This window comes from Leucopleurus acutus, assembly GCF_964270905.1.
Source record: "Leucopleurus acutus genome assembly, chromosome: 7".
In the NCBI taxonomy this organism is placed as follows: Eukaryota; Metazoa; Chordata; class Mammalia; order Artiodactyla; family Delphinidae; genus Leucopleurus; species Leucopleurus acutus.
The window spans coordinates 53,496,342-53,508,382 of record NC_139150.1 but is presented as its reverse complement, the minus strand read 5'-3'; the positions used below and the strand labels follow the sequence as shown (position 1 = coordinate 53,508,382).

The window sequence follows — 12,041 nt, the reverse complement described above, 5'->3', positions numbered from 1 at the left end:
CAAAATGAGGGAAATGATGCCTCCTTCATAGGATTGCTTTAGGAATTGAATGAGAAAAATTAAATAGTAGTAGCTAATGCTAACATAGCCAGACACTGTTCTGAGCCCTTTACACATAATGACTCATTTAATCCTCACAGCAACCCTATGCAGGTGGTACTGTTTTTGTCCCCACTTCACCAATGACAGAAATGAAGCAGAGTGGAACAGTAAGTTGCATACACAGAATTACGTAAAATGCACAGAATTAATATGTGTGTTAGAGGTAGTATTGAACATTTCAGAAGGCCAGAGTCTGGGCTTTTTAACCACTCACCCAGGCCAGTACCACAATAATGACCAGAAGAGGAGCTACACCTTGTTGAGTGCTTACTACATAGTAGGTAACATGCTAAGAATTTTACATGCACTGGCTCATTTTCAAAGAGGGCCCTCAGTGTGTGTTAGTTTTTGCCCTCTTTTTTCCACTTGAAGAAACTCTGAAATGAAGACTCATTTCTCAGGTGGTGATATGAATCCCCTTCGGATGACCTTTCATTAGTATTTTACCCTTTTCTGCCTGAGAAGATTGATATTTGTATTTTTTTCTGGGTAAGAAATGTAAGACCCAGCTAGGTTATAATTTGCCTGGACTACCGAGGAAGCAAGAGTCAGACTTCAGAAGGTACAGCTGGCTAACTCAGACCATCGCCTATCTTGAGATCATGATGGACAAAGGATGCTCTGTCAGTCAGGATTGGCTAGAGCGTGCTGCAGTAACAAAACCAAACTTCAGTGACTTGTGATAACACAGGGGCCTTTCTCCCCTACACTGTTTTATTCATGTGCACCAGCTTTAGCTCCATGCAGCATCGCCAACCCCAGCAATCAGGCTGGTGTAGCAGCCTCTGTCTGTAACAAGGCTGATTACTGAGGAAGAAGAAAGAGCATGGCAAAGCATGTACTGACAGTAAAAGCTTCTGCCCAGAAATGACACAGCTCACTTCTCTTCACATTTAATTGGTCAAAGCAAATGACGTGGCAGTACCTAAGCACAAGAGGGTGGATGAGTGCAATACTACTGTGTGCTCAGAGCAAGAGAAGTGGCATTTGGGAACAAGTCTAATTACTGCCACAGGTCAAGACAAAATTGACTTCCATTGGCTTTATTTGCTGCTCTGAGCTGCCTCCTGAGTCAGGGAATTTTTTGAAAATTATGTCTTTGTTGGCGTTTCAGAGCTGTCATTCATTCATTTGTTGCATTGATTCAGCAAATGTTTGTTAAGATTCTACTTTGTGCTGGGTACTGTACTGGTGCTTGCACAGATACGTTAAGTAATTTCTTAAGTCTCTCGTTGAGGAGCTCATGGTCTGTTTAGGGGAATTCCAAAAGTGGGAGGAAATAATTACAGTGCATTAACAAACAAATTCAATGCGACAAGTATAATGGAAAACTCTAGAAATGCTCTTGACTACTGCAGGGTAGAAGAAGTTAGGCCTTTGGAGGCACCATAAATGCAAATAATCTTAAAAATAACATTTTCCTTTGAAAATCTCTAGCACATTCACTAAAATGTGTCTCCCTGGAGCAGTACAGCCCCAGCAGTGGACCAATAATATCATCTTTTAATTGTGGAATACTTTGAAATTTACAAAGCACTCTCATATACATTTTTTCCCACTTGACACACACGAGAACCGTGAAAGGGAAGTAGAAGAGAGATTCTGCCACTCTTCAACAAAAGAGGAAACTGAGGTTCAGAGAATTAAGTGACTTACCAAAGTTCCACAGCTAAAACAGGTCCAGCTTGTAGATTTTGTTGTATCTTTTCCAACATTCTTTCTCTTCCAACTTACTCTGCATTTGGCATCAGCGATGGCCACTTCTGCATGACTCTTGCTGTAGCCTGGTGGGAAGTTAAATTGCCTCCCTGAAAAATAAATGAACTATGACAGTGACCTTCTGAGATTGATGTTCCCCCCTTGTGGTCCATTTCATCTCTTAGGGGCCTGAGTAGCCTTTCCCTTCTGAACAGCTGCATAGGGGAGCTGCCACAGCCCATGTTTTGGCTTCTGGAAGGACGGTTGTCAGCTATGTCCTGAGTCATCCTCCTGTTCAGTGGTCCAACCCAGCTCCGGATGCTGCACTCGCCCTGTGGAGTTCTGGGTCACTGCAGCAGAGTGGGCTGGTCCTTGCAGAGTTTCATCAAGAAGCAGCTTTCTCAAATGTGCAGCATCACCCAAGCATTAATCGCCCACTAAGAGAATCTTGCTGCCAAAGCAAGAACGCTTAAGAGAAAAAGAAAATGTTCTGTGAATGTTCCCACTGATCTCACAGTGTATCCAGTATGTCTGTCAACAACAACAAAAATAATTCCAAGTGTTTCTTTTTTTCTTTCTTTTTTTTTATTTCCTTGCAGAGTGGAAATTCCGTTTGTGTTTCAGATTGCGCAGTCTGGCCTCATCCACGGCCTGGCATTCTGGTTCGACGTGGCCTTTGTTGGCTCTCTGTAGGTATCATACCCCTTCCTTACCTACTCTCTCCCATGCCATCCTCTACTATTTGTCCCCATAACTTTAAAGGTTTTCAAAAAGTAAGCTCAACAGCCGTAGTATTTGTTTCTCCACGTTTCCAGAAAATAAACACTGATGTTAATGTTACTTTTAGATTTTAGAGTGAAATGAAAATAAGACAGTTTTCCGTAGTTGCCATATCAATTCTGGCTAAAATACTCTTAGGCCAGTTGTGTTGGGATTTGGAGGAGTCAGAAGAGGGCCTGTGCTTTATCAACCAGCCTGTTCTTTTCCACAATAGATGGGGGCACGGGGGAGGCCAGCCCCTGGCATTGTTTCCATCACACCTAATTTTGAACCTTGTGTCTGAGTCATATCTCAAATCATACTTTCCCCCATGTTGGTTCACAGGTTTCCATTTCACGATCTAGAATCCTTTTTCAATGATCAGGCAGGCGGCATTAGGTAACTTTCCCCTCTGTGCACTCCTCTCTCCCCTACTGGAAAGGTTTGCAAGTTGTAGGGGAGAGACCACCTACTAGTTGACTGTCAGTGTTGGGTGTGCTTTTAAGGGCTGCGCTGCTCCTATGAACCCCAAGTCTCTGCTCTCCTCCTGACACCCTGCTCTCTTCCCAGGCTTCTCCATGTGTCCCAGCTAGCAGTGAGGGTTGATCTGGGCCACGCGACCAGGCAGAAGGAAAACTGACAGTACACTCTCCTCCACTTCTTATAAAAACATCCAGGCTCTCCGTAGCATCTACTGAGAAAGACGTGTCTTTGGGTCTGTGATACAGCTCAGGGGGCTTGGGGGACTCAGGGGAGGCCGGGATCCCTGGAAGCCTCGTCTGGGCTGACAATCAGAGAGAAAGGAAACAATGTACGAGTCATTCCTATTCCACACAGTATGTGTGTTCAAGGAATCTGTGCATCTATTTCTCAGACTCTCCCCCACTAACATCCCAAGTAAACGGATTTGTTCCTGCAAGGGTAAGGGAGGTAAGCGTGAAGCCACCTGCTTCATGGGGGAAATCTCTTTGAAGTTAAATGCTTTGTCTTAAAAAGCTGTAGAACATTTGCATTCTACTCCGTAACACAGCTGCATATATATTTTGATATAAAGGTGGTTTATATTACTTAGCAGTTAAATTATATAAAATTACCCCCGAAAATCTTCAAGGCAAAATGTCCTCTCTAGCAATTTTCCCCGTGTTCAATGTGCACCTTACTATCTGCAAGCCCATGACCACTGCCTAATCGCAGGACAGGTGACCCCAGCAGGGTGTCCCCACTTCTTCATATGAAATGAAAAACATCAACTTGAACGAACACACACACACACACACACACACACACACACACACACACACACACACACACACACACACACACACACACACACACACACACACACACACACACACAATGTCCGGGCTTGAAGGGCAGTAGAGGCCATCTGCCCCTGTAGTTTTTCTTCCTTCCAGAAACCCCATCAGGACCCCTGAACAGGTGGGCATGAGACAGTAAGAGGCTACACTCCAGACTTCTCACCCTGTCAGACTTTTCCAACAAATCAATTCCCAATTTAACTCTGCTGTTATCAGGCTTCTAATGAACTTTGACGTAGCCATACAGATTGATAGAGTGACCAAGTGCCTGGGTTTGAAGCCTGGCCTGACTCCGTAGGGTTGTTGTAGGATTTAATGGGCTAATTACATAATGCTCTTGGCACTGTACCCAGCACATAGTAACTGCTCAATAAATTGAGCTATTCGCATCTTAAAAGTGTTCCATGAGTTAATACACAATGAAAACCACTTGTCCCCAGTTCAATCCATTAATGTGGGCCTGGAGCCTAACTGGCTTTTAACTCTTGCCTTGCCCCACAGGGTCACAGTTTGGCTGTCAACAGCGCCCACTGAGCCTCTGACTCACTGGTATCAGGTGCGGTGCCTTCTTCAGACTCCTCTCTTTGCCAAGGAAGGAGAGACCCTCTCAGGGAGAGTGCTGTTTGTGGCCAATAAACGGTAAGCAGGAGAGTACCGACGGATCCCGCCTGTTTCCTGGGCGCTGACAGGTGGGAGCGAGAGGAAGCTGGCAGGGCCCTGAGACTCCAGCACCAGAAATGGACAGCAGCCTTTACAGAGGCCTGGCTGAGTTTGCTGAGATGCCCTCAGCCTCAAAGCCTGCAGGGCACACGCCACCTTGCACTGAGCACGGCCAGGAAGAAAGGCTTAAGATAAGTCAAGGGCAGTGTTCCCCACCTGACTGCAGAGGGAGAGGGAGGGAGGGAGGGAGGAAGGAAGGAGGGAGGGAGGGAGGGAGGGAGGGAGGGAGGGAGGAAGGGAGGAAGGAAGGAAGGAAGGAAGGGAGGAAGGAAAGAAATCCATCAGCTTATGGGAGCACTTGCCAAAGACTTGAATTATCAAGCGCTCTAAAACCCACGTCAGCTTCCTGGCCTTACTTCCATCTGTCTAGCCGCACATCCCCAAATTTAGTACTGGGAAATCGATCTGTACTGCAGGGGGGAAAGTACTGCAGGGGTGGTTCATGGTGTGTGAGGCAGGACCGGCTGCTTCTCTCTGGTAACGGACTCACGAGGTCTCGGCAGTGAATACTTTGACTTACCTCATTTTTAGAAGGCTCTATTTTCTTTCATCTTGTTGGAGCTTTTCTGGGTGAATTAGCGGAGAAAGGCATAGAGGAGTAGCTCAAGGACTCTCAGGATATTACGGGTACTCAGAGGTCATCTCATCCAACTTTCTTCCCTCCCTACCGGCACTCCCACCCCCACCACCTTCCTTGGACCTGTGCTTAAACACTCCAGTGAGAGAGAGCTCACTACCTCACCAGTCAACCCTTCCACTTTTAAAGTCTTTATTTTTTTCATGACAAAAACCAAACATGTTCACATGTAAGTTGAAAACTACAAGTGTCTAGAGTCCAGCCATGCTCCCACCCTCACCCCATCCCCCAGATGTGAGCCCTTAGTCTTTATCCTTTCAAGTCATTTTTGGTGCATGTACCAGCAAAAACATCGTTGTAGAGTTGTTATTGTTTTATAGGAAGGTTACACTAGCAGTCTGCAACTTAAGTTTTCGCTTAGTAATAAGTCCTGAATCTGTACAGATAGATCTGCTTTGTTCTTTTCATAAGTGCAGAACAGCCAAGGACATGGATATACCATAATGTCTTTTTAAAAATCCCTGATTCACTGACATTTAGGTTGCTTCCAATTTTTTTTTTTTTTGGCCATTGCAAAAAATTCTATACTAAGTATCCTTGAACGTAGAGCTTGCACAGTGACATGAATATTTCTAAATGAGATGCCTAAAAATAGAAATGCTGGATCAAAGGGTAGGCACATGTTACAGTCTACTAGATCCTACCTTTCTCAGTGACTGCACCAATTTCCACTCATACCAGCAACAGATAAGCAAACTCTTTTCTCCACGTCTCTCCTGAAACTGGATGATAACTGTCTCTATGGCTTTTGCAAATCCAATAGACTCCAAAATAAGTGTTTAAAGTTGCATCTGGTTGTTTTGGTTTATAATTCTTTAATTACTTATAAGGTTATGACTTTCCATATAGTCATTGACTGTTCTTCTACTTTAGACATCTTTAATTTTTTTTTTTTTTTTTTTTTTTTAAAGAAGATGTTGCGGGTAGGAGTTTATTTATTTATTTATTTTTGCTGTGTTGGGTCTTCGTTTCTGTGCGAGGGCTTTCTCTAGTTGTGGCAAGCGGGGGCCACTCTTCATCGCAGTGTGCGGGCCTCTCACTATCGCGGCCTCTCTTGTTGTGGAGCACAGGCTCCAGACGTGCAGGCTCAGTAGTTGTGGCTCACGGGCCTAGTTGCTCCGCAGCATGTGGGATCTTCCCAGACCAGGGCTCGAACCCATGTTCCCTGCATTAGCAGGCAGATTCTCAACCGCTGCGCCACCAGGGAAGCCCCTAGACATCTTTAATTATTAAAAAATTATTCTTGCTGTTGATCACAGATCTATTGATACTTCCTGTAGATTCAACTCATTGATCTTAGTTATGTTTCTGAATTCAAAAGAAATAGGTCTGTTCCAACCTCCAAATGGCGGTTGTTCAAGTATTAGGAGCATCTTACCGAATATACTCCTGGTCTCCCTGTCCTCAGGCTAACATCCTCAAGTCCTCCCTCCTATAAGAGTGATTTTGAAATAGTTTAAAATTCTAAGTCCTTCCCTCTGGAAATACGCAGGGTCTCAATGTCCCCTTTAAAATAGTTCTCCAGAAAAGGGGACCCTCTTGCACTGTTGGTGGGAATGTAAATTGATACAGCCACTATGGAGAACAGTATGGAGGTTCCTTAAGAAACTAAAAATAGAACTTCCATACGACCCAGCAATCCCACTACTGGGCATACACCCTGAGAAAACCATAATTCAAAAAGATACATGTACCACAATGTTCACTGTAGCACTATTTACAATAGCCAGGACATGGAAGCAACCTAAGTGTCCATCGACAGATGAATGGATAAAGAAGATGTGGCACGTATATACAATGGAATATTACTCAGCCATAAAAAGAAACGAAATTGAGTTATTTGTAGTGAGGTGGATGGACCTAGAGACTGTCATACAGAGTGAAGTAAGTCAGAAAGAGAAAAACAAATACCGTATGCTAACACATCTATATGGAATCTTAAAAAAAAAAAAAAGTTTCTGAAGAACCTAGAGGCAGGACAGGAATCAAGACGCAGATGCAGAGAATGGACTTGAGGACACGGGGAAGGGGAAGGGGAAGCTGGGATGAAGTGAGAGAGTGGCATGGACATATATACACTACCAAATGTAAAATAGATAGCTGGTGGGAAGCAGCTGCATAGCACAGGGAGATCAGCTCGGTGCTTTGTGACCACCTAGAGGGGTGGAATAGGGAGGGTGGGAGGGAGGGAGACGCAAGAGGGAGGGGATATGGGGATATATGTATATGTATAGCTGATTCACTTTGTTATAAAGCAGAAACTAACACCATTGTAAAGCAATTATACTGCAATAAAGATGTTTAAAAACAAAATAAAATAAAATAGTTCTCCAAAACTAAATACAGGACAGCATACATGTCCTGGCAAGTGCTGGCTACAAATCGACAGTGAACGCTGCTGTTAATTTAAAGTTTAAATTAAGTTAGGGGCCATTTTACTTGAGTGTTTAGATTATTAAAAGCAAAAGGTATATTTTTACATGAACTTTAAGTCATTTCTCCCTTCTCCTAGTATGCAGCTGATTTTTGTCAGCTTCAATTCAAGTTTTTGTATTTATTCCACTTATGCATTTATCATGCTGTTTTTAGATCCTTATTAGAGCCAATGGATTATCTTACTTACTTAAAAAATTTTTGGGGGGTAGCATGTTAGTGAGTCCTACCATTTTGTATCATTTGCAAATTTAATAGGCAAACTTTTATTTAAAAATTATTAAGCAGAGAGAGGCCCGGGTTGTGAACCTTCCTTCAAAATTTGCATAGCCTAATTATCCTGAGCAAAAGAAGCCGGTCTTAATATGTTACATACTGTATGATCCCATATGTGTGACTTTCTTGAAAAGACAAAACTATAGTGATGGAGACAGATCAGTGGTTGCCAGGAGTTATGGGTGGGGAGACAGTGTGACTGCAAAGGAATAATAACATCCTGATTGTGGTGGCAGTATTTACATAAATCTATACATGTGTTCAAATTCACAGAACTGTACAGCAAAAAGGGGGGCGGCAGTCAACTGTACTGTATAATTTAAAATATAAAATAAATAAGATATTGATTCAGAGGCCTATTCCACAATTAATATAAAGCTATGTTAGAAATAAGACAAATAAGTTCTGGGTATTTAAGGTACAGCATGGTGGTTATAGTTAATAATACTGTATTATATACTTGAAAGTTGCTAAGAGAGTAGATCTTCAATGTTCTCACAAGAAAAAAAGAAATGGTAATTATGTGAAATGATGGAGGTGTTGGCTAATGCTATGGTGGGAATCATTTTGGAGTATGTAAGTGTATCAAATCAATGTGTTGTTTACCTTAAACTTACACAACGTTATATCTCAATTATGTCTCAATAAAGCCCCCCCAAAAAAAATTTTTAAAAGTTGCATAGCCTAATCTACACCCTTTGGATCTGGCCTGGAAGCAGCTCAAAATGCCTCCACCTGTGCTCATATCCAGCCCACATTCCTCCATCCAGGCCAGAGGAAATGTGAACCAACCTTTATTGAATGTGATTCCAGATGAGCTTAACCTCTAGTTTCACCCTCATTGCCCAGTCCAATAACACTGCCACAAAGGGAAATGAAAGTTATTGGACACAGCTATTACTATTCTTTTGTGAAACTATGCTGTATCTCTAGTTTTCATAACTTTCTATCTTCTTAAATGGCTGTTTAATTTTTTAATAGATAATATAGTTACACTGTACACAACAGAAATGTACAAAAAGGCTTACAGTGGGCTTCCCTGGTGGCGCAGTGGTTGAGAGTCCGCCTGCCAATGCAGGGGACACGGGTTCGTGCCCCAGTCCAGGAAGATCCCACATGCCGCGGAGCAGCTGGGCCCGTGAGCCACGGCCGCTGAGCCTGCGCGTCCGGAGCCTGTGCTCCGCAACGGGACAGGCCACAGTGGTGAGACGCCTGCGTACCGCCAAAAAAAAAAGGCTTACAGTGAAAAGTCTTCATCCCGGTGCCAGACCCCATTCATTCCCCTCCTCCTGCTCCAGCGTGAAGCCACCGTTAACTGTTCCTTGTGTATCTGTTAGAGTTTCATTTTGGATATACAGTTAGAAAATACTGTACTTGTAGGAATACTTTTCCCTCTGTTTTTATACCTAAATGGCAACATTCTATACCTGTTTGCTACATCTTAATTTTCTCACTTAACAATACATCTCGAATACATTTCCATATCAGTACATTGAGATCGTTCTCTTCCTCTGCCTTGAGTTACGGTATTTGTGCATCATTGTCTTCCTTCATAAGCATTATCACTTCCTTCATGGAGGTAAGGGCTTCATTGCAGTTTTAAAAATTTGTAACAAAATATTTGCTCACATTTTTCAATTTGTGCCATCATCTATCTATTGTGTGTTTTTTTAGCTGTTAGTAAAATTTCTACTCTTTTTCTGCTTTTTTTCTAACAACATCTTTGTATTAATGTTATGGTTGTTCATCAGCCAATTAGTGAGACTTTTCTGGACAGCAATTTACAAGAAAGAAGTTCCTATGATGGGGAGAAATGTGACCGTCTTCCTGCTGTTGTTCTCAACTCACACTTTCTCTCCTTCTGTGCTGCTACAGAGTCATACTGCTTCCTGCAAATATGGCTCCTCCTGTGATTCTTTATATAATTCTTTATGTTCCAGTTCCATGAGAATTTCTGCCCAGTAGCCTTGCTCACCCCAATTCCTGCACATCATGTTACAAGAAATAAAGCTTTTGTGTTCCAGAAAATGTATCTGCAGGTAGTGTATTTGTGTAAGTACCTTCTGAGATGTGCTGGCCCTGGACTGTCTTGCCCCTCTTTGCACTTCTGTACTTTTTCCCATACAGCTTACAATCAATCTCAAGTGCTTTTGCAGCCCTTACACCTAAGTTGGAGATGGCAGATATATCTTTCTCCCAGTTTTACAGAACATGTGGTCTGTGGTCTGCAGTATCTTTATATTCTCCTTGTTTGGGGAGTGCTTCTAGGAGGAAAAGTGAGAAATACTAACTTATACCCAGTTCTTCCTGGAAGTCACCACTTTATTCCTAAATCCTTATACATCACCTGTTTAATGACTAGTTATTTAAAAAGTGCTAAGGAGCAGTAACCAGCATCTGCCTGGAGTTTTGGACTTTGCCTTTTCTGCTTTGTGCAAACCAGGATAACGTTCATTTGCTTTCAAATATTTATATTTTAAGGTATCTCAGGGTGTAATTAGGTGAGTGAATTTAAGTCATCTTCTTCTCCCGCTCCTTTTTTCTAACGTATCTTGGGTTTCATCCTTATCAGTCATATTTTTCTACCCTCCCTTCCTTCATTCCCCCAATAGGCAAGAAGAAAGCAAAGCAAACCATGTTCACACCCCTGCCTCATGACTCCCAGGGCTCCCTCCTACAGCCCTCTACACTTTCATCATGGCGCCTTTGTTATGTTGCTGTTATTTGTCTATATGTGAGCTCCCACAAAAGAGGGCCTGAGTCGTATTCTATGGTGCCCCTCCTCACTTAATACATTCCAGAGATTCAGCAGTGGTGTGGAATGACTACCGGAATGATGGGGTCGTATGCTGATGATTCCTCTATGATTAAAAATGTAGCCCAGCACAACTGAAAGAAGATGCGGAGATACCATGGGCATGCAGTGCTTTTGCAGGAGGAAGAAAGGGAGGAAGTTCTGTATCTTATTAGACCAGCACCCTTGTGTAGTGAAAGAGACTAGGTTTTGGAGTCTGGATGTAGCCCGGTTCTGTCCAGTCTCTTTTCCATACTGGTTGCTACTTGAGTGATCTTGGGCAAGTTAATGAATCTCTGTAACACCCCAGTTTCCTTACATCATCATCTATAAAGTAGAATGTATAATAATTGTGTCACTAGGATTTTGCAGGTATTAAGGGGAAAACATAGTATAGTAATTAACACGTATGTCCACAGTAAACCTTAGTTCCCTTTCCTCTTCCCTTGCTCTCTTTCTTACTCTCATTGTATCTCATCAGATTTTTTTTTGTTTTAAAATTGTTTTCCTTGGTATTTTCTGCAAACCTCAGCACTTCCTTAATGTCAGGGTTTTCACACTATTTTTTAAGTAAGGGGCTGCCTCTTTGTTCTGCCTTAGATTGGACCTCCCCTTCCCTTATCATCAAATATTCTTTTAAACTCTGACCTCCTGGGAGAACTCCCTGTGCAACCACACCAGTGTGACAATGACTGCCCTTTTCTTCCCTGCCAGGAACATTTATGATTGTATTGGTAGCATTTTACTTCTGACAGCCTCCCATCATTCTTGAGTTGTCATTCATTTTATTGCTCTGGACAGTAAAAGAGAACATCTCTTTTTTATGCAGTTTATGAAATTTATATCCCTAAAGTTCACAGAAATGGTCTCCAAAGTTGTTTGATTATGCGCACCTATGAGTAAAATCACTTTATGCATGTGTTCCCCAAGTACACTAACATTTCTCTTTTAATTATGTGAATGTGGGCTTCCCTCGTGGCACAGTGGCTGAGAATCCGCCTGCCAATGCAGGGGACACGGGTTCGAGCCCTCGTCCAGGAAGATCCCACATGCCACGGAGCAACTAAGCCCGTGTGCCACAACTACTGAGCCTGCGCTCTGGAGCCCACAAGCCACAACTACTGAGCCTGTGTGCTGCGACTGCTGAAGCCCGTGCGCCTAGAGCCTGTGCTCTGCAACAAGAGAAGCCACCGCAAGGAGAAGCCCACGGACCGCAACAAAGAGTAGCCCCGGCTGGCCACAACTGGAGGGGGCCCGCACACAGCAACGAAGACCCAACGCAGCCAAAAATAAAATAAATATA

General features: G+C 43.0%; 1 protein-coding gene across 1 annotated transcript in view; it reads left to right on the top strand.

The window, feature by feature from the left end:
• LOC309963804 (histone-arginine methyltransferase CARM1-like) overlaps positions 1-12,041 on the top strand; it is a gene marked incomplete at its 3' end in the record, with an annotated part of 116,780 nt that overhangs the window by 78,431 nt on the left and 26,308 nt on the right. The window contains exons 8-9 of the mRNA XM_082842341.1: positions 2,400-2,489; positions 4,380-4,517. Of these exons, the coding sequence (XP_082698467.1) occupies positions 2,400-2,489; positions 4,380-4,517 (228 nt within the window). The remainder of the gene's footprint in view (positions 1-2,399; positions 2,490-4,379; positions 4,518-12,041) is intronic.